The 27,560-nt window shown below is 44.8% G+C and overlaps 1 protein-coding gene across 1 annotated transcript in view; it reads right to left on the bottom strand.

Moving 5' to 3' along the window:
- Positions 1-3,096: 3,096 nt before the first annotated feature.
- Acad11 (acyl-CoA dehydrogenase family member 11) overlaps positions 3,097-27,560 on the bottom strand; it is a 79,484-nt gene continuing 55,020 nt past the window's right edge. The window contains exons 14-20 of the mRNA XM_057766345.1: positions 19,152-19,218; positions 18,303-18,388; positions 16,490-16,561; positions 15,553-15,707; positions 7,823-7,939; positions 6,946-7,055; positions 3,097-4,191 (exon numbers count right to left, since the gene is read on the bottom strand). Of these exons, the coding sequence (XP_057622328.1) occupies positions 4,077-4,191; positions 6,946-7,055; positions 7,823-7,939; positions 15,553-15,707; positions 16,490-16,561; positions 18,303-18,388; positions 19,152-19,218 (722 nt within the window). The 3' untranslated portion in view covers positions 3,097-4,076. The remainder of the gene's footprint in view (positions 4,192-6,945; positions 7,056-7,822; positions 7,940-15,552; positions 15,708-16,489; positions 16,562-18,302; positions 18,389-19,151; positions 19,219-27,560) is intronic.

Below are 27,560 nucleotides of genomic sequence, written 5' to 3'. Positions count from 1 at the left end.
GATGTAATGGTATGGTATCCATCATAGCAGACATTTTCGTGACTGTCTTTCATTTGATGATGTGCTTTATTTATAGATGTCACAAGTTCAAACCCCCGTCTTTTTGAGCTTTCTAAAGAATGCCATAGTTCGGTTTATGAAGAAAAGTAGTTGTTGGCAAGTCTCGTGTCCATTGAAATACCAATATTTGGGGGCTGGGGAGATGGCTCAGTCAGTAAAGTGTCCATTGTGTAAGCATGAGGACATGTAAGAAGCCAGGCATGGTGGTACTGTGGTGTTCATCTAATCATTGCTTATCAATTAAAAAGTCGGGAGTCAGATATTGGTGTAGGAACCTGAATGGTCAGAGAAGCAGTGGAGAAGCAACCAGTAACCACCTATCTCTTCCGTTCCTCCATCCAAAATCAGTCAGATCCTCTCTAGGTCCTACCCAACTTCTTCCTGACTCTCTAAAAGTCCTCAGTCCTCCAACACTGGTGTGGGAAGTCCTTCTGTTTATATATTGCTTTTATTGGTTGATGAATAAAGCTGTTTCGGCCAATGTCTTAGCAGAATAGGGCAAGTCAGGAATTCCAAAAAGACAGAGGAGAAGAGAGTAGACAGAGTCAGAGAGATTCCATGAAGCCGCCAGAGGAGAGAGTTGCACCAGAACCTTGCTGGTAAGCCACAGCCATGTGGTATTACACAGATTAAAAGAAATGGATTAATTTGAGATGTAAGAGCTAGCCAGTAAAAACTAGAATAGGCCAAGCAGTAACTTAATTAATACAGTTTCTGTGTGGTTATTTTGAGTCTGGGCAGCCAGGAACGAAGGAGCAGCCTCCGACAACACAACACCTCTATGGTTAACTTTGGTCAGTTAGTAGCTAGCTCCTCCCTCTGATTCAAAGCAAACTTTGTCAGAATGTGATCATATACACAACAGTGTATGACTATAACCTTAGCTCTGGGGTGGGGGTGGGGTGAATCCCTGGAGCTCTCTGATCAGTCAGTTCAATGAGAGACCCTGACTCAAATAAGGGAGGGGATGATAAATGAAGACACGCATGAATACAGTCTCACACGGGACTTGCCTGCTCTCACTGGTGAAATAGCAGCGTGCCTGTGGCAGGTTAAGTACAGTCCAACTGAGGACCAACGGGGAGGGTGTGGACTGATTGTGGGAAAGCCTTCTTAAATAGCTACAGCTTGGTGAGGGCTCAGCTTGTCTGTAGCCGTTCCATGTTGTCCACAGGGCAGAGGAGCTTAACTGGCTACTCCCCTGGGAGCACACAGCAATCCCTCCGTGTCCTGTAGGAGAATGACTGTGCCTGCTCTCCACATGGAGCTCATGTCTTCCCATCTTCTTCTGCTACCAAGCCACGAGAAAAATCTTGGAGGGCCATGGTGATTTCTGGTGACTGCCTCAGGTGTGTGTATTGTACAGGGTGGGACAGCATCCTAGAGATGGCTTCAAGTGCACAAGCTTATCATAAGTTCATTCTCTCATCATGCCTGGGTCCCTCACTCTTATTTTATAATGGGACTTTTTCACTTAAAAAAATCTTTTTTTTTTGGCATTTTTTTTTTGCATTTATTTATTCTGTGTGTGTGCGCGCGCAGGTATGCGCATGAGTGTGTGTGTGTGTGTGTGTGTATGGTATGAGTATGTATGGGATTCCTTCTTTCCACCATGTGGGACTCAGTACTGAATTCGGGTCACCAGGCTTGGCTGCAGGTGACTCTACCCACTGAGCCATCTTATTGGCTTTGCTCCTTTGATCATTTTAATGTGATTTTATTTGAGTAAATTAAAGGTAAGGAAAGAGATGCGGTGTAACACAAATAACGTATTGGAATTCAACCTGAAGATCAGAAAAGCAAAGTACCCAGCCACTGACTCTTACCCCTACCTCAAACTGAAATGGCGATCCTGCCGTCATGAATCCTCAGAATGAGACTGAACCTGAGAGCTGTCTCCTCCCATCTTATCTTCCTCTCTAGTGCTGAGATTAAAGGCGTGCACCACTACCGCCCGGCTTCCATGGTGAACTAGTGTGGCTACTGGGATCAAAGGTGTGTGCCACCACTGCCTGGTCTGTGTGGCAAACCAGTGTGGCTGTTTTACTCTCTGATCTTCAGGCAAGCTTTATTTATTAAAATATACAGATAGGATAAAAGGGCAGAATCTACTCTGAAAAGAAAAAAGGGATGATACAGATATGAGAAGATAAAAAGGTAGATTATTGGATTGACTTTTAGAAAGCAACTACCAGTTTTACATTGGATTGGATTTTTGTGTACAGTGTGGGTCACAAGCAGTGACCAGGCTGAGGAAAAGCGTCAAGACGACGATAAATGAGCTGGAATGAATTGCAGCCCATGCAGCTGAATTTCCTCAGAGACAGAGAAAGTGCTTACGAGACTTTAAGATATGAACCTTAATTCAGATAGCTAAAAACAAAATGAAGCCAACAGAGGAAAACCCTAGGTCAGACATGGTGGTATAATATGTTCACAATCCCAGGAGGCCGAGGCAGGAGGATTCGGAGTTCAAGGCCAGGTACCCAAACAAACAAACAAACAAACAAACAAACAATCCCCCTGATATCTCCTAACCCAAAACTTTAAAGAGTGAAGAGTACGTATATTTACTCCTAAGATTTGAGGAGCTACAGACAAGGAAACTGTAAAGTGCTTTACTGTGGTCCCAGGTTCAAGTTGCTCCTCCATGACGCCCGGGATTCTCACAGTAGCTCAGGAAACAAAAGCCCAGGATTAAAAAGGAGATCCCACTGTATTGTAAAGGAAGGGAGTCAGAGGGAGCTGAGGGTGCAGAGGCAGAAGTTGTAAAGTCCACATGACACAGCTCCCAGCCCAGGTCTGTGGCAGACCGGGCTTCCCCTACACAGCACCCCCTAAAAGAAACTCAACCACAACAGACAGCATCTCCGGTCATCCACAATCCAATGCCATGAGCACACTTTCTGATGAAAAGGTTAATGATTTTACACCCGAAAATACTTTGGTTTGAAAATTTAAATAATATCCCAGCTGTTTTCCCAATGTATTCACACCATAAAATGGCAATGAGAAACAGAGAAGATTTGGGTATATTTTATTCAACTCAATATTTCCAAAATATAATTCAATATATGATCAATATAGAAAGGTATTTATCCATGGGATATTTTAAATTATTTTCAGTTAAGTTTTCAAAATCCAGTATGTACTTTACACTTCCTGTGATTATTTGGATACCAAATTTTGATTTAAAATACTTCTTTTTGTACTGAGATTTGAAAACATCCACACTTGAAAAAGTAGATCCACCCACCCGAGCCTTATATACGTAACACCCAGTTACATTTAACAGTTTTCCCAGGAACTGAACTGCAAATATGTATTTAAACTTTCAATGCAGAGGACCATGGTGGCAACAGCTGCACCGTAGGAGCAGCTCTGACAGGACCAGCCCCAAGGCCGACCTGGCCAGACTGGCTCTCACGGACTGAAGAGCTCTGAGCGGCGGCAGCTGGCAATGGCTCTCTGTGGCGTTTTCTGTTTAACTTAAGTGTTCTTGATTGTGTGTTCCCCTGACAACACTGCTGGGTTAGGAAGAGGCTTTGCAGGGGAACTCGGAAGAACTTCCAGCTATGTCTTTCTCGGAGGTGCTACTCGAACCTCCAGAACATTATTCAAAGGGGGCACCACGACATATGTTTTCAGGACAAGATGAAACAGGTCTGGGTGTCTATTCACATGGCTTAGTTCCTAAAAGTCAAAGCAAATCGCTTTTCATGCTCACAATCCAGAGATAGCTCTGCCATTCCCTGTACGACCTCATCACAGGTCATCACAGGTCACGTGTATAAGGCAAATGCTAAACCATTAGACGCTACACTCAATGATGAGAGCTATGGAATTTCCTATTTACCTCACATCTGTGTGATCTTTAACATTATAAAGCCCAATTATCAAAACAGATACTAAAAGCTTTACCACAGTGAATGATTAGCCTTGCACTCAAACTCCTGCAGAAACGGAAGACTTGAGTTCAAGCCTCTATAGCGGTGGGATGGGGCAGGCTGCTCCCCTCACATCCTGGCTGTCAACCGTCTAGCCTGCTCCTGAAGCTCCATTTTGGCGATTGCAGAGAGGTGGACTTCGTCAGGTCCATCTGCTAAGCGCAGGGTGCGTATTGTAGCATACCTGGAAGGGTGAGAGAGCGGGGGTCACAGACTTTTCAAAGAACACGATACTATCAGGTCATGTTCGCCCCAATCCAAGAAAAGGAAAGAATACAAGGAACACGACGAGAGAAAGCCAAGGGTTTCTGAAGCGGCCATTTTAACGTTCCCAGCTCAGGAAGATTCAAGATGGCTGCCCTGAGGCGCAGATAACTGGACTGTGGGAACTGATCCTAGTGAGGGGAGCTTCTTTATTGTGGCTGAGAACTTTGGTGGCAGAATCAGAGTGATCCACTGTCTCCACACACCACACAGGAGTGGGGACACGGTGGCAGTTCAGACCATGGTGTAGACAGAACTGGGTGTGGGCTTCTTTCTGTGTGGCTACTCCGACAGTGGGAGCAGTAACCCTAAGCCGTGATCTCAACTGGGTGAAAGGAACTTCCTCGAGGAGGGTTGCTGCTAGTTTTGGTCCCTGCCCTCAGCAGTGAGAGGCCGGGCATGTGTAGACCTGAGCAGACAGCGGTCCCTGCCCTCAGCAGTGAGGGGCTGGGTGTGTGTGGACCTGAGCAGTCAGCGGTCCCTGGCCAGATGCTGCATGTGGGCAGGCAGCATCATCAACCCTCTCTTTACTCTCACATCTGCTCCTGACAGTAGTGTGTGGGAGCACAAGGCACAGGGATGGGAGCAGACCAGATAGCAGGGCTGTGACTCTTGCATGCCGAGGAGAGAACCGAACCCAAGGAAAGTTCCTCTCAACTCTCTTTTGTATTGCTCCATCAAACAGAGGACATACAAAGGAAAGAGAGAGAGTTCTGGGCTCTGGAGGTGCCACTGAATACATTTTTAGAGTACAAGGCAAGGGGAAAAAGCTCAGAGGATATAAAATCCATTCAGTGAAACAGTAAAGAGACATAGGACCTCATATAGAAATGACAGGAGAGGCTATCACCATGGCAGACTGTATGCGACCGCCAATGGTACAAGACGGAACAGGAATTGTATCTGCAACAGAACGGTGCCCAGCCACATGGAGGGCTATCCTTTTCAGGCTATCCACAGATTCCTCAGCACAAAACCACAGGCCAGGAAGGAATGTATTCCAGTCGTGAAAGGAGGTAGCTGCCAAACAAGATCACAGTACCCGGCTGAGCTAGCTTTTAGAAACGGATGGGAGACGCTTTCTACAACAAGCAGAAGCTGGGGATCACGCCCAGCAGACAGGCTTACAAACCAAGTGTCAGGGAGTCCTCCACCCAGAAGTGAAAGAAAGCAGTTCTATAAGCTAGGGGTAGCCCTTTTGGCACGGTGCTAACCTAGCATGCAAGGGCCCTGAGTTTGATCCCCAGCACCGCATCAAAGCCAGATGTGATGTCACAAGCCTATATTTCTAGCACTTGGGAGTTAGAGACAAGAGGATGATCAGAAGTTCAAGGTCTTCCTTTGCTACAGAGCAAGTTGAGTTTGAGGCTAGCCTGGGCTACAGGAGATTTTTATCTCAAACAAAAAAGTGAGAGTTCAATCAAACAAATAAATATATTTTTTTTTAAAAAACTCCCATCCATCACTGCAGGCTGCATACATATGTGGAAACGTCATAATGAACTCCATTGTCTATTGTATATATAGTTAACACATGTAACTAGATAACACATTACTTAATAAAAGCCCCAACTCGGGGAAAGCAGAATGCTCTGTTTGGTTTTCAAGCAGGGCCTCTCTGTGTGGCAAGGGCTGGTCTCTAACTTGTGACATGGCCCAGGCGGAAGTCCCTCTCAGTCTTCCTGTCATTACCCAACCCCTAAGGACTGTAATTTCAGTTCGGTACCACCACGCTGGCCAAAGGGCGAAACTTTACAAGGCCTAAGTGGGCTGCTCTCACGCGTGGTTTGCTGCACTATCTGACCTGACGGGAACCAAGAGCTCTGATGACAGTCACAGCAGCCAGCCGGATGGCGGTGCCGTTAGCTCCTTAGGTTAAAGACGGACATGTATAAGACAGCCCCCACAGTGAGACAAGAACACGGCACGGTGCCGGCGTGGAGAAGGGCAAGTGGGGAACAGGGGACTTTCCGTCATGTCCCCAGTAGCCAGCACTAGACGGTCATTGCCACCAATGCTGCAAACTCAGCTGCTGCCTCTTGGTGGGTGGACACAGGGCCTGGCTCTGGGCCCCTCCACGACTCTGAGCCCTCCCCTTCTTCCTGCTTCTAGGTGGAACTCCATGTTGGAGCACAGAAGCCCTCAGTACACCTCTCAGGCAAAGGCTAACAAAGCTGCGCTAAGAGCAGCTTTCTTAGAACGGAAGTCCACTGTAACCCCCCAGGTCACTGCACTCTCAATAATACGCGGGAAGCAGCCTTATTGTTTTCCTAACAATTACCGTCAAAGCATCTGTAGATTAAAACCTGATTTTATCTTTTGATTGACACTTATTTCAATCTTCATATTTTAATGTCAATCCTTTCAAGTACATTAGTTTGAAAATTTTTGTGTATGGTACGTACACACACTACGGTGCCTATGAGGAGATCAGAGGACAATCGTGGGTGCTGGTCTTCACCTTCCCCTTTGTTCACTGTTTTGGAAGCCAGGCTAGCTGGCCTGTAGCCTTCTCTGGCTCCCCTTGCCTCTGCCTCCCAGCTTGAAACTACAGATCTTTAACTGGGTGCCTGCAATTCAAACTCAGGATCGCACACCTGCATGGAGAGCATTTCCTCAACCAAATCATCTCCCCGACACTCGATGTAAATATTCTTAGATGACATGTACTTACATTCTAGCCAGAGGGTAATCCTGGGAAACGCCTGCCCCTCCATACACCTGGATGGCCCGGTCAGCTATTTTGCAGATGGCTTTGGGGGCAGCCACTTTGATCATTGCAATCTACAAAAGCAAGATAGGAAAAGAATGTTCTTCTCTCAGACCATACACAGTGTGCCAGCATTTGAAAGAATTGGCAGTTCTCTGTGAAGTAAAACAAGGAAACGTTCCCACACCCGAGTCACCACTAAACAGGATCTGTGCTGGAGGCCAACAGAAGGCTGCAGCGTTAAAGCAAGGGCTTTATTTCAGTCAGCGGTGATGTTCTGGGAAGGGATGGATCTTGCTTCCAGGCGACATCTGTTTCTAAGCTGCCTTGTTTCCAAAGGGATTTCATATGCAGACTGTTTGTATTCACACAAAGTCCATGGTCTTTGCTCCATTAATCAGGTTTTTTTTCTTAGAAATATTATGAGTTTTTAGAATAAAATAAGTACGCCCTCACTCCAGATCAGCTGGATACATGAGAAGGCAGGCAACAATAGGTGGAATTTACAGCGTGGAGGAATTGTCCCATACACTCCATACCCATCATCTAGCCCGATGCCCAAGGCAGAGAGATACTGGAGATGCTTTGGACACAAGGTGCAGTGGGCACCATCGATTCCAGGTATGCAGACAGCCCAGGACTTCAGGCACTCTGCATCCTGAAAGCCATTCGGTTAGGCCAGCAGGTGACAAACATTCAGTCATTAAACCAAAACAACACGGAGACTTCCTGTAATCTGAGTGTCATTCGGGGGCACAGACCCTGAAACAGCCAGTGGGTGGGAGAGGCGGAGAGGACCCTGCAGCTGGTGGTGCAAGGGTGGAGTGGGTGGGCAGCTCACCTCCTTCCTGGCTGCAGCACTGCCCACGGTGTCTATACTGTGCGCTGCTTTCAGGGTCAGCAAGCGGACCTCCTCGATGGCTATGCGACTTTTAGCGATCCAGTGAGCCACAACCTCCTGGAGGAGAGCGAGGGGAGGATCAGTGCGGTCTTGAAGTTTGGTCGACTTTTTCTGGGCCAGTGGTAGCCCACAAGCCCTGCTGCATAGTTTTTGCTTATATAGACTTGATTCTCTTGATATACACCAGCCTAGCTACAAACCTGCGAAATACCACAGTTAAAATGAGAAGATTGTAGAAGTGTTGCTTGCTCAGAAAAAATAATTTGTTTTGGGTGTTTTAGAATATGTGCATATGTGCGTGCACGCGCGCACGTGTGTGTGTGTGTGTGTGTGTGTGTGTGCGCGCGCGCACATCTGTGCACATCTTGTGCCATGATCTCCAAGCTCAGGTTGTCAGGCATGGTGGCAGATGCCTATTTTGGGTTTCTTAATTTCTGCTGTGATGATGGCTGAACTGAGCTACTGTCTTACTGCCACACCACCCTTTGTGGTCCTTGTGAACACTAATTACAGCCCCATTGACATTCTGCAGTGTAAAACGGAGGAACTGGTTCTAACCAGACTCGATCATTCCCAGAACACGTTTAGGACAACCCACGCCTTTATCGTGATGGTCTGTATTAAAAATGACCTTTCCCCTTGAAGAAGTGTCTTGTGCCTATACTCGGGTCCCAATACTCGGGAAGTAGAGGCTGAAGAATCAGGAGTTCAAGGCTAGCCTGGGCTACATGAGACCCTGTCAACAAAACGAAACAACCAGGGCTGCAGAGAGGGCCTGGTGATTAAAAGCACTGGCTGCTTTTCCAGAAGATACAGGTTCAGTTCCCAGCACCCACACGACAGCTTACAACCATCTATAACTCCAGTTCCAGAGGGTCTGATGCCCTCTTCTGGTTCACACACAGTGCAGGCAAAACACCCATACACATAGCGAACAAACAGAGGCCACCCCCAGAGAAGCGGGAAGACCTTGTGGGAACAGCTCTGAGAGTTTAACACACAGGTGTGACGTACAACAGTCTCCTCCCCCAAGCTCTCATAGCCCTACACTCCCAACCCCCGTGACAGGTCGCCCTATAGCTTCGCCTTTTCCAGGGTGTGTAACGCTATGCAGTTAGATCATCTGGGCATGATTTTGACGGGGAACGGCTGCTTTCACCCAGTGTAATGCTTTGAATTCTACCCAAGTCCATCTGTTCTTTAACTGTTACTGAGAATGACTCTGTTCTGGGGATGAACACAGTCTACTTGCCCACTCATCTGCCGAGGGACACTGGGACCGTGCCAACTTCTGGTTGACGAAGCTTCTGTAAACCTTTCCACACAGGCTTTGGGATGAGTACGACTTCTTCGTTTTATTGTTTTATAATTTATTTACTTTTATCTCATTTGCATTAGTTTTGCCTCCATGTATGTCTGTGTGAGGGTGTCAGACCCTGGCGTTAGAGACAGTTGCTAGCAGCCATGTGGGTGCTGGGAATTGACCTAAGTCCTCTGGAAGAGCAGTCAGTGCTCTTAACCACTGAGCCATCCCTCCAGCCTCCTCATTTTATTTTTTTAAAAGGAAACACCAGAAGTAGAATTGTTTGCCAATGGATAACATTTATAAGAAATAATTGGCTGCCGGGCAGTGGAGGTGCACATGTTTAATCTCAGCACTCAGGAGGCAGAGCCAGGCGAATCTCTGAGTTCAAGGCCAGCCTGGTAGTAAATTCCAGGACAGGCAAGGAAGGCTACACAGAGAAATCATATTTTAAAAATCAAAAAGAAAAGGAGATAGATAGATAGATAGATAGATAGATAGATAGATAGATAGATATAGAGAGAGAGAGTTGGTTTAAATGGTTGTACTAGGTAGTGTTTATACTGCTGACTGACAATTCTAGATGTTTCCCAAGCACTGGGTACTGTTAGCAATCTTTTAGTCAGAGATATTTCACAGTGGTACCAGCCTGCATTCTTGGCACTTTTGATCTTCCGTTGATGTATTTATTTGCTATTGGTAAGTCTGTTCTTACAAGACTTGAAGAAATGTTCTTGAAATATGACATAGCAAAAAATGCAAAAAAAGGGGGGAAAGATGTGTCATGCAAACATAATCAGACGGCATGGAAAGCGAACTTCAAAGCAAAACTGCGTGGGAAAGCAAAGGGTCTAGAGTACCTGGAACATTTAAAGAGGAGAGTGAAGTGAGAGAATTTAGTCCAGCTTATTTTGAGACGAGTTGTATAAAAATGTGCAGTGCTGGTAGACAAAGACTCATAGAGAGTTCAAACATATGAGAACCAGAAATAAAACAGCAGCGACTGACTTCTGTAGCGGCACAAGAGCACTTAGATGGAGGAAAGACACTTCTCCAGCAAGTGTTGGAACAAACGAACAGACAGGAACAGGACTCTGAAGGCCCATGCCCTACATTATGACTGCTGTTCTCCAGGACAAAGTGCAGGATCTTGGGAAAACAGTCAGATAGAACCTCTGTCACAGACGGGCAAAACAAAGGCCCTCAGACTGATGCCCGAACATGGGCCACAAAGACAACAGGACAAGTGAGGGTCACTACAGTAGGATACTTCTGCTCCATGAAAGACCCTGTTAAAGGATGGGGAAAAATGCCAAGGGGGGGGGTGAACACTTGAAAACCACAGAGCTGGTAGAGTACAGTGCCCAGAATGTAAGCTAACTCAGTAGAAAACATCAAACTATCAAGGTAGACTATGGGCATCAGACAAAAGCCCAAAGGAAGGATGTGGCAAATAATGACAAGATGTCCCTATAAGGGTGACATAAAGAACTTGACATATTAGTTAGTATAAGCCAATCAAAATGCCTACATAAAGAAAACGCTGGTACCATCACATGCTGGTGGGGATGCACAGAAACTGGACCACTCACATACAGCTTGTGGGCTGAACAGACAATGACACATTGCCCAGGAACCGTTCTCTCGGCTTGCATCTCAGGGTAATGATGTTAGTATTCACCCACTACCAGATTCATAACAACCCAAGACATAAAACCACAAATGGCGCAGGTGTCCCTTAGCAGATGCTTGGTGCGGGACAATTCTATATTCTGTCAATTATATTTTAAATAAACGCTGATTGGCTGGTAGCCAGGCAGGAAGTATAGACGGGAAAACCAGACAGGAAGTAGAGATGAGATAATGAGAACAGGAGTATTCTGGGAAGAAGGAAGCTCCTCCCGCAGTCCTGCCCAGACATTGAAGAAGCAGGATGTGGCCTGCCCTGCTGAAAAAGGTACTGAGAAATGTGGCTTACATATATAAGAATAATGGGTTAATATAAGTTATAAGAGCTAATACAAAGCCTGAGCTAATGGGCCAATCAGTTTATAATTTATGTAGTCCTTCTGTGTGATTCTTTGGGACCAAACGACTGTGGGAACTGGGCAAGACAGAAACCCCAACAAGCAGGCCCTCATGTTACAGAGGCTAAGCAAAGAGATGATGCTCGGCGGTACTGCTGGCCACTGAATCACACAGTCTTGTGGTTGTCCAAAGAACAACGACTGAGGGAGACAGTCAACCCCCAAACGTTTACATATTATATAATCCCATGTCTGGAATGAAAAAAGGCCTTAAAGGGAGCAGGTCATGGTTGCTAGGAGTCACTGAAGATGGTGTTGAGAGGGAAGTGAGTTTGCTTCATGAAAGGACAGCCTAAAGGAGCCTATGCTGATGGGAAATCTGTAGCCTAACGATATCCATGACAACATCAACATCATCTCAGAAGCAACTGGACATTCAGAATTCAGCATGGGAGTCCAGGAGACATAGTAAATGATCCCAGATGATCAAAATGGATTTTTCTGGGTTCCCAATTTTAAACACAGAACTATTGTTTACGATGCTTGCTAAGCCTGCTCAGCAATTACAGCGCTTGATTCAAACCGTGGGAATCTCCCACAGTCATCTTATGCTCAGCCATCCTTCCTCAGCTTCCCGTGGCGTCTAAGATTTGAAGTGTGTCTAAATGTAACACAAAATGTAAAATATGCACTCAATTTTAAAATGCAAACTACTCCATTAATCCTATTTTTATACCGATTTCATTGTGATCACATGTATTGGGTCAAGTAGAAAAATATTTATTTTTCCGAGACAGGATCTCTCTCTAACAGCCCTGACTTCCTAGAACTCGCTCTGTAGACCAGGCTGGCCTCGAACTCACAGAGCTCCACCTGCCTCTGCCTCCCGAGTGCTGGGACTGAAGGCGCGCGCCACCGCGCCTGGTTAAAATGTCCATCTGCTGCCTCTTACTTTCCAAAACCGCAGCCACAGACTCAGCATGGTGGTGCTCTGGGGTCCTGACTCGGGGCAGGACTGGCCCGGTGGGTGAAAACAGGCCCAGAACTAATTCCAAGCAGGCTGCCAGAAGATGATGGTTTTTTTGTTTTGTTTTTTGTTTTTGTTTGTTTGTTTTTGATGAATGGCGAACAGGGAAATCACAACTTCATGAATAGACTTAAATGTTCCTCCTTCTTAGCTTTTAGAAGGAAGAACCGAGTTCCCAGCTGGGTCTCCTCAGACCCCAGATTTGCTGAAGAGCACTGAAGGGTGGACACCACTCCGGGAAATACCCAAATGTATTGACTAAGATGAAATTCTATTTCAGAGCTGGAGTAATCTAGAAGGCAGCTGGAAGGAATCTCCTCATTCAAGGAAACAAAATGTCATTTTTACAAATTGAAGGAAAGAACTGGAGCGGATTCTTGTTTGTGACATGCCTTCACGTTCTCTCTCTGCTTCTGCCAGCTCCATTAATTCGAGCCAGATGGGAGAGGGCTCCAGGAGAAGGAGACACATTCTAAGCCCTCACCAGGGTTGTAGGATATATTAAAGGACGGGGAGGGAGGGGTGGAATCCTCCCTGGTGCAGCATTCAAACACCACTCGGGGGGCTGAAGAGGTGGCTCAGCGGTAAGAGCACTGACTGCTCTTCCAGAGGATCTGGGTTTGATTCCGTGCACCCATACAGCAGCTCACAATTGTAATTCCAGTTCCAGGGGATCCGATACCCATGGGAAAGCACCAATGCATATAAAATAAAAATTAATTAATTAATTAAAAAACCACCACTCAGGTCAGGTGTGTGGTGTATGTCTTTAATTACAGCACTGGGAGGCAGGGGCAGAGGGGCAGAGGGGCAGAGCTGGACACCCCACTGTGTCCTCCCTTCGACTTTATCAGGGGGCCTGCTGGACACCCCATCAGGTTCTCCCTTTAACTTTATCAGAGGCCTGCTGGACACCCTAGTGTGTCCTCTAGCGCTTACATGACAAGCTCAAAAAGCTACTGGGAAGAAGTCATGGCCAGTGCTGTCGGCAACTCAGAAGTCCCTTTTTGGCAGCAACAGGGCCATATTCATCATGGTCCCCGTATCCTCCCACAATGCTCCTGGACTGCTGACTCCTCGTCCTCTCTATACACCAAGGGGCTTCCTCCAGATCGTTACTGCATAGGTGTACGAGGCTGGCTGCGTTCTTCTTAAAAACAGTGTTGTGAACAAACCATGCCCATGTTGAGTGAGCACGAACACTTCACAAATATTAGTGTTAAGTAACTACTGCTGTTGTATTTTGCAGACCCCTCCTTCCAGTTTATCCTCTGCTACAATGCTACTATTGTTAGCATTTGTATTTATATCTGTACCAGCATTGTAATGATTTCAGCCACATAAGGCTGATACTTCCGGGTTCTAGGGGTCATGCATGTGCAGACAAACCCTCAGGCAGAAGTGCCTAAGGGCCCCCAAGGATGTTAAAAGGGCCCCCTGTGAGGCATCCACAAATGACTCAGCTAAGGGCTTGCACACATGCGTGGGTGCGTCATCCATGTATGACTCAGCTAAACCCTTGTGTACATGAGTGAGCCCTGTCATCTGCATATGACATAGTGACATCAACCCCTGTGCGCATGCGCTAGGCAGCTTTTAAAAGCTGGACATGCCACCTCCCTCCCTCTCTCTCTGCACACTGACTTCCCCAGGCCTGTGCATGCCCCCTCTAATAAACTCCTAAGTGGGTTTGTTGTGTGTTCTGTGTTTCCTTCTCACTGGCGCCAGGTAATTTCAAGCATTGCTCTCAAAACCAACATTGAAGATGGAGTGCTTCACAAGGCAAACACAGCTTATAAAAACCTACGGGAAAGCTGGGTGTGCTCTTGCATGCCTTTAATCCTAGCCTTGGGAGGTAGAGGCAGGTGGACCTCTGTGAGTTCTAGGACAGCCAGACCTACAAGGAAAGACTCTGTCTCAAAAAGCAACAAGACAAACAAACCTAAGCAAAAAGTTGCTGTGGCCGGGCAGTGGTGACGCACACCTTTAATCCCAGCCCTTCAGAAGCAGAGGCAGATAGCTCTCTGAGTTTGAGGCCAGCCTGGTCTACAAACTGAGTTCCAAGATAGCCATGGCTACACAGTGAAACCGTATAGAAAAACAAAAACAAAACAACAAAAAAGAAAGAAAGAAAGAAAAAAAAAGCCACTGTGAAACATTCTGAGGTTATAGCTGTGCAGGGGACTCATGCAATAAAACACATGTGTGCATCAAGCACAATACCTCCGTCAACACAAGATAGACCTAATACTAGCATGTGAGCAACAGTAAGATTAAATACCTAATACTAAGTTTCTGGTTTCTTAAAAATTAGAAGAGAACATCTCTCTTGTAGGTTCTCCAGGGCCTGCAGCTATCCCACTTCCCTCTGCTGATACACATGACTTAATTTTTCTGTATATTTGTAACAATATTCATAGTGGGTTGTTAATAACAGACACAACAGTATATAATTTATAGATGAAAATTCAAAAACCATGTACCACCAATTAAATGCTGGTTCCATTTTTATGTTTCTCCATTAGTAGCAAACTGGCTTCCTCCAGAGTCAGCCCATCCCATTATTTAATCTATCACAGAATGCTTCTTTCTCTAAATTATGTACTATTATGGAATAATCTTTTTGTATGCTGTGAAGATGTGTCTTTGCCAAGGTGCCTTCTGATTTGTTTAATAAAAGAAATGACTGGCCAATAGCTAGGCAGGAAGAGGTTAGGCAAGACTTGCATACAGAAAGTACAGGGGAGGAAGGAAGGGTAGGATCAAGCAGGAGATGAAACTGCCTTGCTGAAATAAAGTACCACCACCTGGTAGAGAGTAGATAAGAAATTTGGGTTAATTTAGATGTAAGGGCTAGTTAGTAATAAGCCTAAGCTATTGGATGAGCATTTATAATTAACAATAACTCTGTGTGGTTATTTGGGAGTCAGATGGTGTGACAGAGCTGATCAGTGGTCCTCATGAAAAACTCTGCCTACACTGTACTGTTTTCCTCTATGTTTACACTTATCTGTTCTGATTCCCTCCCAAAACCCAAAGGAAAAGGCTAGTTCTTTTTCTATGACAATCCCCCCAAGTTCTCAGTGAGCTGTTATGTCCTAGACCCTCTACACTCTCTATGCTGGGTATTGAAGCATTAATGACTTGCTAATGTTTCACAGGGGAAATGCAGCTTCTCACGCAGGACGTGACCACGCCCTCAGCAGAGACTCTCCTGCTCACTTAGAGGAAACCGCTCCAGCAGCTCCTCTCACTAAGGTCAGAGTAGGTTAGCAGGCTACAGCAAGCTCCCGGACATTCAAGATCCTCTTACATGCTCGTACAGCTTCTTCTTGAAGGCTACCCTCTGTACTGCCCGTTCACACATGAGCTGCAGAATGCGCTCGGCCAAACCCACGCTTCTCATGCAGTGGTGGATTCTTCCAGGTCCAAGGCGGCCTTGGGAAATTTCAAACCCCCTGCCTTCACCTGTGAGAAGGCAAGCAGAACGTGAGGATGGACCAGCCAGTCCCTTTTATCATCATGACTTCTAGGAAAGGCGGAGCTGTCCTTACTATAAACAGTCTTCCGGTGAGGAAAGAGTCAAGTTTGCAATCAAGTTCATTAGGCTGTAGGGGAATCTGGATTCCAATCTAATGAAAGGACTGTCCCGAGTAAAGTGCCAATGGCTACAAAGAAAGCTGAGACGCTGTCCCTGCCTTAGGAATCTGGAGTCTAGAAAAAAAGATCGTGAATAAGGGAGACACAGAGAGACAAGGAAAGGCAAAGGAGGGGCAGTTTGTCCTCCACTGTGATCCCAGGGCCTGTGTGTGGTAGGGGTAGAAATGAGAGGAAAAACCACTCTGACGGTTGGGAGGTTTCCAGTGAATGGAGAGATGAAGTCATCTCAGGCATGTAGTGAACATGTAAAATTTTATTCCGTCTATTCTCTCTTGGATCTGAATTCAATGCAAGTATTGACATTTTCTTAAAACTAGTAGGGAGCCCATGACCATGCTTTAGGAAAAGCATGTTGCTCTCAGTTGGATAATGTTTGTATTCAGCTATGTTTCCAGATGTTATAAAACACAAGACTCTCATTTAACACTCAGATAAAAACATATCAACCCAGAGAAGAAAAATGCACAGAATGAACATTTTCCTTGATAATTGGAATAAGATGGGAGATATCTAAACTCACGATGTATATCTTTTCCAGATTCAGACCTGGGAATAGAAATACACAATACTGTGGGGGGGGGAATACTTACCCAGTATTAAATTGGTAGCAGGAACTCGCACATGATTAAAATGGACCTCCCAGTGCCCACCATGTTCATTATCTACAAAACAGAAAATGATCATTTAAAATACAAAATAAGTTGAGCAAAGAAGTCACAGTGACTCTGCTATAAAGTATAATTATATTTTATATTATTATATAAGGTATAATTATATAATATTACCACATATTTATATTTATTATATTTATATTGCACAATTATACTTTATGTTAAATATGTTAATAATTATATAATAGAATCATAATTATTCAGTGAAAGTAGCATTTCAAAGATGAATATATTGTGGACATTCCAGGGTAGAACTCAGTCCTCAGGACACAGCACTCGATGTCACAGCAAACGCAACTGTTGGAGTTAGAAGAGGTCTCAGAAACCATTTGATAGAGGTTTGTAATCTGTCATCTGAAGTTGTAAAGCTATGGAAATGGAAGGTTCCACAGCATACATGTCCATACATGTGACCCAAAGGTCAGTTGGTTTGGGGGAAAAGATTCAAAGAAAATCTAAAAATCCAAAACAGATGGCTGGGGAGACAGCTCAGCTGATAAAGGGTCTGCCCAGTGCCATGAAGACTCAAATCCCCAGCACCCACATAGATCCCAGGGATGCTCGTGGACATCTGTAGCCCTAGCAGTGGTAGGGCAGAGACAGGCAGAGTCAGAGTTTGGATTCAGTGAGAAAGCCTGCCTTGAAAGACAAGGTTGAGCTGGGCAGTGGAAGACATTTGATGCTAACACTGGCTTCCACATGCATGACACAGATATACATGCACACAGGCATGATACCCTCCACACACAGAAACTAAATTAAGAAAATTAAAACCCTCCAAGCATGAAAGCGAGTAACGTTTCTGGAGTTTGTTTGTTTGTTTATTATTTTGCTGTGGAAACTGATATTGAAGAATGCCTAGGTCAAGGGGACAGGCAGGCTCAGTGGGTGACAAAGCAGAAATACAATCATCATTCTGTCTACCACCCTTGGTCTGCACTGGTGAGGTCCTAGTTTATAAGCTGGGATGCTTCTCGCCTTCACGTCTTTCATTCCCCCAGTGTGTAAACTCCCAAGTGGAAGGACCTTGATCTACTGCAGTCACAAAACCTCTCGATGAGTAGATGACCTTAGTGCCACAAGCACAGGGTGTGTGCCCAGGATGGGTGGCAGGGAACAAGTAGCCTTACTTAGAAATTCCACCCAAGGGCAGAATCAAAGGAAGTGTTTTGTACTCAAATAAATCAAAACCCATCACATGGTTTACTAACAACTCTTATGGGTTAAGAGAATTGAACACAGAGATAAAAAAATAAATAAAACATTTTAGTGATCATGTCAAATTGGTCTATCCATGTTTCATCCTCCCCTGAAGAGACCCACTGTGTCACCAGGCATTCATTTCCAGGATGAGAAGATGAGAAACTCCCACCGCTTACTCACTTTCAATGTTTTAAATGTTGACTCTTTTTTTTTTTTTTAAACCACAATTGAGGTTTCCTTTCTAAGTATACAAACACACATAAAGAGTAGGCTGCCAGTCAGGACTGCATTCTGAGGACAACCTGCCCTTTCCACAGTGTAAGCAGTGAGGCAGGAAGCTGTGCTGCCGCAGCCCGCTCCTTTTCTGCTCCATCTGGACCTCCCCTAGCACAATGAAGAGCGGATGGGGCTGGAGGGACTCCTAAGGGTTCATCTCGGGCCTGCCTGGCAGCCCTGCTGACTCCCTTCCGCGCTTCTGCAGACTCCACCTTCCTGCATGTGATACCCAGGCTTGTTTATAAGTGCTCACCCATGTAGCCGAACACTGGCAAAGGCCTTATGAGTTCTACTCCAGGTGTGTCCATTGGAACAAGAATCATGCTGTGTTGTTTGTGTCTGCAGAAAGGAAAGACAACATTAGGGAAACGGTGCTAAGAGTTGAGACGACTGTTATTGTCATGAGATCACATGAGCAAGGACGGCTGGAATGGTACGTGCTTAGCCAGTCTGTCCCAGGCTGCGAACTGGGACAGAAACAAGGGTTCACAAATGAACAAACCTGGAGGTTCCTCACTACTCCACAATGGTAAAGGCCAACTGACATCCCAAATTAAACATTTTAAGACAATTGTCTTTAATACATACATTCAAAGGCTTCCGTATTTCAGACAACTCTGAACACGTTTATTTCTCTCCCTCTCTTCTACAGTATCAATGACTGAACCAAGACCTTGGACAGGACAGGTAAATTCTCTGCCACTGAACAATAAAAATTTCAATTTCTAGTCACCTTATCCAAATATCTTTCAAGGCTCATGAACACTTTATCCTCCCTCCCTCCCTCCCCGCCCCCCCTTCAGTTCGGTCTCACTACAGGCTGATCTGGAGCAGGCTGGACTGATCCTCTGCCTCTGTCACCTCCTGAGTATTTAGGTCACTGGCCTGCACTACCAGCCACAGCAGCCACTCCTGCATAGTGCACAGCTTCAATCCCTAAATTGCTTCCCAGATAGATTTTGAAAGTAAAACAATTGAGATGCAGATCTACAACATGAATTATTAACATATCTCCTGTTGTGGTACACTTTAAGTGACTAGATGAACATAAAGAACACCTGGCTCACTTTCATGGCCCTCTCCATCAGAACCGCTTTGTTACCTGGATACAGAAGCAGTTTCCGTTCTTCCCAAAACAACTGCGATTTTACACTTGGGATTCCCAGCTCCTAAGACCAGGAGAAAGTGAGCAGAGTGAACAAAGAGAGTTCTTATTTCACACTTCACTCTGAGGACTCTACTCTCTGCAAGTTTAGTTCGGCGATTATTTGATTCATTAAAATAACACTTCGTCCATGCTGTGCATCATTCAAGAAGGATTAGGCAAGGACAAGATTGGACTCCATCAATGAAAGCTGCTGTGCCAAAATACACAGACGTCAAAGCAACGTGAAACAGCTGTGATCGCGAGGCAAAAGCGGCCTCGCTCTCATTCACGCCACTTGAGGCATTCGCTCACAGGAAAGGCTGTAAAATTTTATTAGTTTGATGTAATATCTTCTAGGCTCTGATTCCATCCTCAGATGGTAGGGTTATTTATAGGTTTACTAAGGGTAAAAATTAGACACCATAAAGTTATTCTACTTTGAATGTAAAATCTTACTTTATCACACTTCAGGGTTGGTGAGAATTCCTCCTGAGGACCTTGCAGAGGCACACTGAAGGGCCAGCGAGAGGACTCAGAGGGTAAGGGTGAAGCTGAGACTGACGATCTGAGTTAACTCAGTTGTCTTCTGATCTCCACGCATGGATGCACTCTCGCATCCTCCATGCATGCACACACTCTCGCATGCACACACTCTCATATGCATGCACACACTCACACACACACTTGCATTCATTTGCAAAATAAAAGTAATTCTTTGTTTTTTTTTTTTTTTGGTTTTGGATTTTCAAGACAGGGTTTCTCTGTGTAACATCTCTGGCTGTTCTGGAACTAGCTCTTTGTAGACCAGGATAGCCTCGAACTCACAGAGCTCCACCTATCTCTCTCTGCCTCCCAAGTCCTGGGATTAAAGACATGCGCTACAACCACCTGGCCATAAATGTGATTCTTAAAAAAGAACACTTTGTAATTCTTTGTACCTGGTGCTGTTCTTTTGGAGACAAGGCCACGCATGCGCAGAAAATACAGTCTCCAAGTGGACTACAAACCCCAGTGGTACAGTGGAAAACCACGCACGCGCAGGACATTTTCTCCCAGAATGCCCAGAGCCCTTTAAGAACGGGCGTTCCAACCCGCCCTCTCCCTCTTTTCCCTTCTGTCTCTTCACTCCCGCTCCTTGTATGTTACCCTCCCCCATTAAAGTTTACCCACGTGGGACCCCGCGTGTCTCGTCTCTCCTTCCCCAACCCCGCGTGTCTCGTCTCCCCCTCCCGAACAACAACCCCGCATAAAAAATAATAACACCTGGCCCCTTGAGGAAACTACCAATTGACCAGCTTTCTAATCACACAGCGAAAAAGAACTGTATCAGACTGCTGACCATATCTATCTGACTCTCAGATGATCAAATTCTCTTTCCTAATTGTTTTATACAAAGAGAGTTCAATAGATTTCAAATCAAATGAACATTTAGTGAGACATATAACGAATTACGTCAAATAGTTGAAAAAAAATCCATAAAATTCCAGGAGATGGAGATGTAGTTTGTATATTTAGAAGGGATTTAAAAGGCATATCAACCAACAGTGACTTTTGGGCTTCACTGGGATCCCAGCTCGATGCAGCAAAACAAAGAGTATTAGTGGCAACTATGAAACGATTTGACATTTGCACTCACTGGATCTGCTAGAGCATTTAGTAGCTTTGGTGTGCTAATGGTATTATGGTCATATTTATGAAGAGCCCTTGTTGAGACACACACTAAAACATCTGTGAGAAAATCATGTGACATCTGGGATTTATTTCAAAATAATCTGGAGAAGGAAGGAACGGGAGTAGAGACAAAGCAAGCCTAGTTGTGAATTGGAAATGATTAAGTCTCAAGACAACTCAACACCAGTTCCTAGAGGATTACCATTTGCGGCACGGTTAGGAAGAAGTGTGGGGCTGCCGGGAGGGCCTGGGAACAGCAAGCGAAGACTGTCCCCACAAACAGTTGCTTTCCCTCTTCAGGCTGGAGAGGGCTGGGAGAGGATGCAGAGAAGATGCTAAATGTTAGAAAGATGAAGGCAGAGGGAACAAGAGAAAAGACTTTGGAAGGTGAGGGTGGAGAGAGAAAGGGGGGGGGATTGGAGGCATCTGTTTTTCACACCATCTGAAGCGCCTCACATTTGGGTCTGTGGCTCTCGAGACGCAGCAGGATAAAGTGGGTACAGCCCTGTAGCTCTTGCGGGTTTTCAATCTGAGGAGACACCAGGGAAACAGGACACTATACACCACAAACAACCCACACACGAAAACTGAGCCGATAGCTTTCCTAAAAACAGTCTGGAAGGATTCAAAATGGCAGAACACTGCTGAGATGCTCACTGAGACAAAGATGTCAAAATGCAGTGAAGGCAAAACTGTAGAGAAAAGGAAAAAGAGGAAGTGAAGCAGGGTTGGGATGTTGGTGGCCACTGAGAGATGAGAGATTCCAATAGTATCTGGGAGGTGGGTGAGGGCGAGAACACCAGGGAAATAGAGGCAGCAGAGTCCTGCAGAGGGACCAGGAAAGGAGGACATGAAAGTGGCCAAGGACTAACTGAAAAATGGAGCAGCTCGCATTCCCATAAGAATGACAGACTGGAGGACGAAAGTACTGTGCTCACTATAGTTGGTGGCCATGTCAGAGGAGCAGCGGATAGCAACTGACTTCAGGGTCTCAGACCACCAGGAGGCAAAACCCTGATGGGTGAATCTTGGAAAAGTAAGGTTGCAAGGCCACGGACTCCAGAATGTCTTTTGTCTTTACACATGGTGTGAATGGGAGTGGGGAGATTCCCACTGCCTGTGATAGTGTGTGTTTATCTCACGGAAACATCCTGTTCTGCTGGGCATTTTTACCAACATGGATTATTATACAGATGATTTCTTCCTAAACTGTACTGTCTAATTGATAATAATAATGTTAGATTTTGATGTATTAGTAATAGAGTATTGATGAAGGAAAATAAATTCAAGAAAAGGGCCTGTGAGTTTCACCTAAGGAGCTGCATAGATCACACAGACCGCAGTGCAAGTTAATAACTAAGACAAACAATCGCGTCTCAGGAGCCAGGCCGGCTCTAATTCCTGTAATCCGAATGCTGAAAGATGAAGTCACAGGTTTTGCTATGCATTGTTAGCTGAAACAAAGCCCTACAATAACTTCAGGTTAGAACAGATGTTTTAATAATAGCTTTAGGTAAGAAACCCAAGAAGACAACCTAAAGTTTTAGAAAGGCACATGGTTGAGTGAGGAACTCATTAAGGTCAGGAAACAAGGGCAGAGTAACCCAGTTATTACTAGCTGATGGCTCTTTCTTGCTAGGATTGTTTGATGACCAAAGGTGACGATTAATTCTTTGTATCCAGTTCTGCCCTCAATTTCCTGATATAAAAAACTATTGTTGAGGAGGTATGCACCCTAAATATTTAAAGCAGAGCTGATTGATTGTTTTTTATGTATAAAAGTTTAGGTTTGTGATTCCTTTATGATTCCTTATAAGATTACCTTTCAATATAAATAATAAAGTAATTGGCTCTTTCTTTGTAACTGCAAAACACAGTCTGCCAGTAAAAGACCTGACTGAGAAGAATATCTTGCTTGCCACATGATTAATCTATAACAAGCTGCTTAGGTATGAATGTACCTGGGTTCTTGGGATAATTTGTTTTTACCTGTAATACATAAAGTATTTAATCATTTAAAGAATATGGAAACACGCTATTTTTGACTTGTAGTCATGGTAATCATTCACTTGAAAAACAGAATGTAACCACATTGTAATTTTTATATTGCCTGAAAGATTTTGTGGGGGTATATAAGCTGTAAGTGAAAGAATATTATGACAGAGTTAAAATGAGTTAGAAGAAAAACATCAAGAATAAGAGAAAGAATAGAAAATGCAAGAGAAGAATAAAGAAAAGGTTTGAAGGAATAAAGGAAACCATCAAGGGAATGTATGTCTTTTCCATAACATTAAAAAAAAGTCACTTTAAGCCCTACCCTGCTGGAGGCTGATCCCCTAGGCAGCGAAACCCACATCAGATAGGGAATGAGGGAAAAGCTGGTCACCTTGAATCAAAGTGGAAATCAGAAAGCAGCCACTGCTGTCCCCAGGGCATGGCACTGCCACATGGTGCGGTGGGGATGAGCAAGCTGGTAGAGCTGCTCTTATTTGTTACCATTTCAACTAGATAATAGGAACTAAAAAAATATTACAAAACTAAGCAGGGTATAGTGCCAAACTGGGTGCGGTACCACATGCCTGCCATCCCAGAACTCAGCGTGGGGAGCAGGATTGAGGTGGGAGGAGCCTGAGTTCCTAACCTGACTGAGTTACTGGTGAGACTCTGTTCAACAACCCCCACCACAAAAAGGAGGAAAGCAAAGCAAAGCCTGCCATCTTATAAACAGATTATAGATTCCGGCTGGGAGAGGGAGGCTGCATGTGGTTTTCATTTTTCTCTTCCAGTTTTTCTTTAATCTGAACATACAACCCACAAACAGTGGGGACATCTCCTGTTACAGAGGGCCACTTCCTCACATGTGATGATGTGTAATTCCAGAAATCCTACATGCACACTCTGCCTACTGAAACATTTAAATGGATTTTAAAAACACAAAATAGTCTAGTTTTGTTGGTTTGTTTGTTTTTCGAGACAGGTTTTCTCTGTGTAACAGTCCTGGCTATCCTGGAACTAGCTCTGTAGCCCAGGCTGGCCTCAAACTCAGAGATCCTCCTGCCTCTGGCTCCTAAGTATTGGGATTAAAGGCGTGCGCCATCATTGCCAGCAACTTGATATGCCATGCTTTATTGACTCCCATGGGAGGCCTTACCTTTCTGAGGAGTGGATGCGGGGTGTTGTACCCAGGAGGTGGGAGGAGAGGAGGGAAGATAAAATGTATATTTAATAAACAACAACAACAACAACAGCCGGGCGGTGGTGGCGCACGCCTTTAATCCCAGCACTTGGGAGGCAGAGGCAGGCCGATCTCTGTGAGTTCGAGACCAGCCTGGTCTACAAGAGCTAGTTCCAGAACAGGCTCCAAAACCACAGAGAAACCCTGTCTCGAAAAACAAAAACAAAAACAAAAAAAAAAACAACAACAAAAAACAAACAAAAATACCCACAAAAAAACCGCTTTCCTCCATGAAAGGGAAGGCTTGGGGAGAAGGCAGTGAGCATAAAGCAAGCGCCTCCACTCGTTCTCAGGCTGGCATCAAGTCAAGGGCACACCTCAGCTGTGCCTGAATCATAGCTCCGATGCCTCCACAGTCACAGCCACCAGAACTGCCTGAACATGCAGAGATGTGTACATGTGACCTCTATGGGTGACTAGGAAGGGAGGTGTCTTCTAACTAAGTGAAACGGGAAATTTAAATAGCAAAACGGGAATCGTTTTTCCACCCTGCTGGGCATTTGCAACATAATCTTATTACTAAATCCAATTGCTTCAAAGAAAGGGAAATGGAAACTATTATACTAAAAGGGAATGTGTGTTTTTCATTAAAAGAAAAAGGATCAATGGTACAAGAATAAATATGGAAAAACGCGGTTACTGAAATAAAACACATTGCCATGTCTCAAGTAGCCTGCTGGGTCAGTGCTGGCATGGCACAACAGGGGCTTCAATTCAGCAGAGCACGCTTGCTCTATGTCACCAATGCCCTGGTTTAAACGTTAAATGTCCCTGTGTTAAAAAAGGACTGTGGCTGGGGAGCACTAATAGGAGGCAGTGCAGCCCTGGGATGTGGGGCTTAGACATTAAGTCATGCTGGATATGCCTGGAAAGAGGACCACGGACTCAGTTCTCTCTTCTTCCTTGTTTACTTCATGGCTATGGCTAAGTGCTCTGCTCTGCTATGTTCCCATGCCACCTCTGCACCCCTCCCCTTGCCACTGAGCATCTGCTCCAGGGGTCCAGAGCACTAGGGCCATCTGACCATTGACCAGAGTCTCTACAGCCTTGAGCAGGAACAAACCTTTCTTCCCTGTTAATCAGCTCAAGGCCTTAAGCTTAGTGACAGACAATTGACCAACAAAACCAACAGGAAAGAGGAGTTTTACTGTTTAGCTACAACTCCTTCTTGGAAAATATTCATCTGGGAGATTGTCCCCCTTTGATTTGCACAGACTCTGTAATCACCTGAAGTTATGCTTTGCTTTTCAGATTTTAACAATTATTTTAAATTGTGTGTGTGGGGGGGTGCACATGAGTGCAGTGCAGGAGCCCACAGATCCCCCTGGATTGTAAGCTGCCCAGTGTAGGTGCTGAGAACCGAATTCCAGTCCTGTGTTCTTAACCACCGAGCAGTCTCTCCAGGCCCCATGACGTCATGCTTTCTTTCTTAGAAATTGCAGAGTAAAATTTTTTTAATATAACAACTCACTCTGAACTCCTCAATAATATTTTCCTAGTTAGAGCCAGAACCTAGAGGCCCATAAGCCACAAGGCTAATTCTCCATGCTCCATGCAACATAGCACCTTCTCGGTGAGCACACTGCTGAAGACTGGATCTGGACAGACTGACGTCATTTTCATTACCAGTCCTATAAGAAGCTGACACCGCCACCGTCAGAAGAGCAACCTGGCCTGGAGCTGTGGCTGGGGGTGGGGGTAGGGGCGGGTAGAGTGCTAGCTTAGCCTGTGTGAAGTTGGGTTCAACCCCCAACACCGCAATAAATAAATAAATAAATAAATAAATAAATAAATAAATAAATAAATACAACAAACCGGGGAGCAGCAGTATGCCCGTAATCGTAGTACTTGGGAAGGGAAGCAGAGGCAGGAGGCTCAGAAGTTCAAGGTCATCCTGAGCTTCATATTGAGTTGAAGGCCAGCCTGGGGGCTTCATGAGACTCTGTGTCAGTGAAACAAGGAAGCATCATCTCTACCATTCCTGGAACTTCGGCTCACAACCCTCTTTCTTTTCTATTTAGAATGAGAATTTCTAAAACCATGCTTTTCAGAATGAAAATGCTTTAGGCTCTTCCTCATTTAACCCCTCAATAGATCACAGATTGATTTAAAAAAAAAAAAAAACCTCAAAACATTAGACAAACAATTCTTTAATTTTTATCTTTTTCATTAATACATGGAAAATAATTCAGATTCTTTTTTGAATAATTCAGATTCTAAAACAGAAAACATCTAAGTCAGCTCTTCTGCTGACTGTTAAATAGAGCAAGTCGGGGAATACACAATCAATAAGACTTGCAATGTTTTGCAATTAACCTGGCTGATTCAGAAGAACGAGATGCAAATCCTCATAAATATATCAAGCTCCCTGAGCTCCAGGCAGAACTTGGCAGGGGTAGCAGCTGGAACGCCCTTGTAGAAAAGAGAATCCCCTCTTTTATGTGTTTTAGTTACTGAACAGGATACAGAATGTCAGAAATGAGACAGGCCATAGGAAAGGCAGAGTCCAGAGAACACGCCAGCATATCTGGGGTCACAGGCCTTGTGAGCGAAAACAGATGCTCAAGATAAGGATGTTTGTTCTCAGCGCTGCAGACTATTGCGAGACGGTTCAAGTGCCAGCATCCAGTCAGACTATGAATTCTATCCCATGACGTTTGCTCAGGAGCTTAACTTCAGAGGCTCCCAGTTCACATGGTTATCCATCAAAGATCAGTTTCCCACAGAAGGAAAAATGGCAACTAGAATTATCATGACCGCTGTGTTTGTGTCTAGAAAGTGACACAAACACATGGTACCACACAGAGCATAGCCAGTCACCCGGAGCTCTCGAGGTGATATCTACCAACACGGGCTTGCTCGAGTGAAAACACTTATACTTAATTTGGCTTCAGCTCTAATAGTAATGGTTCAAATCAGGATGAAGACATTGTGAGATAAGACCCTTCTTATGATAAAATTCCCACTTGGGAAAGCTTATCGTCCAAGGCCATGATTAAGAGGGAAATTATCCAATGTGTTTTCTCAGAGCTCACACCATTTCTACAGGGCAATCTGCCCTCAGCACATGTTAAGCCAGCCTTGGAAAGACTGATGATTGCTAAGTCTTAAATGCTGCTGTAACCAGATCAAAATGAACTCCAAATAGACTAGGGTTGAAGCTTTCAAAACATTTAAAGAATTAACCCACAAACAACAAGTAAAAAATAATATTCATAGATCTTTGGGTTGGAATTTTAAAATCTAAAATATAAATGAGGCTAAGTGTGCTGGTGTGTGCCTGTGATCCCAGCACTCAGTTGATGGAGGTAGTGGATCATGAGTTTAGTTCCATCCTTGGCTACGTACTGAGTTCAAGGAAAGCCTGGGCTACCTAAGACCCTTCCTCAAAATAAAAACAAACCAAAGTAAAACCAAACACAAAAAACAAACCAAAGTAAAAAACAGCCAGGTACGGT

The sequence above is a fragment of the Chionomys nivalis genome, chromosome 4 (assembly GCF_950005125.1).
Source record: "Chionomys nivalis chromosome 4, mChiNiv1.1, whole genome shotgun sequence".
Taxonomy (NCBI): domain Eukaryota; kingdom Metazoa; phylum Chordata; class Mammalia; order Rodentia; family Cricetidae; genus Chionomys; species Chionomys nivalis.
The sequence above is the reverse complement of the archived record's forward strand: the minus strand, read 5'-3'. Positions and strand labels throughout refer to the sequence as shown.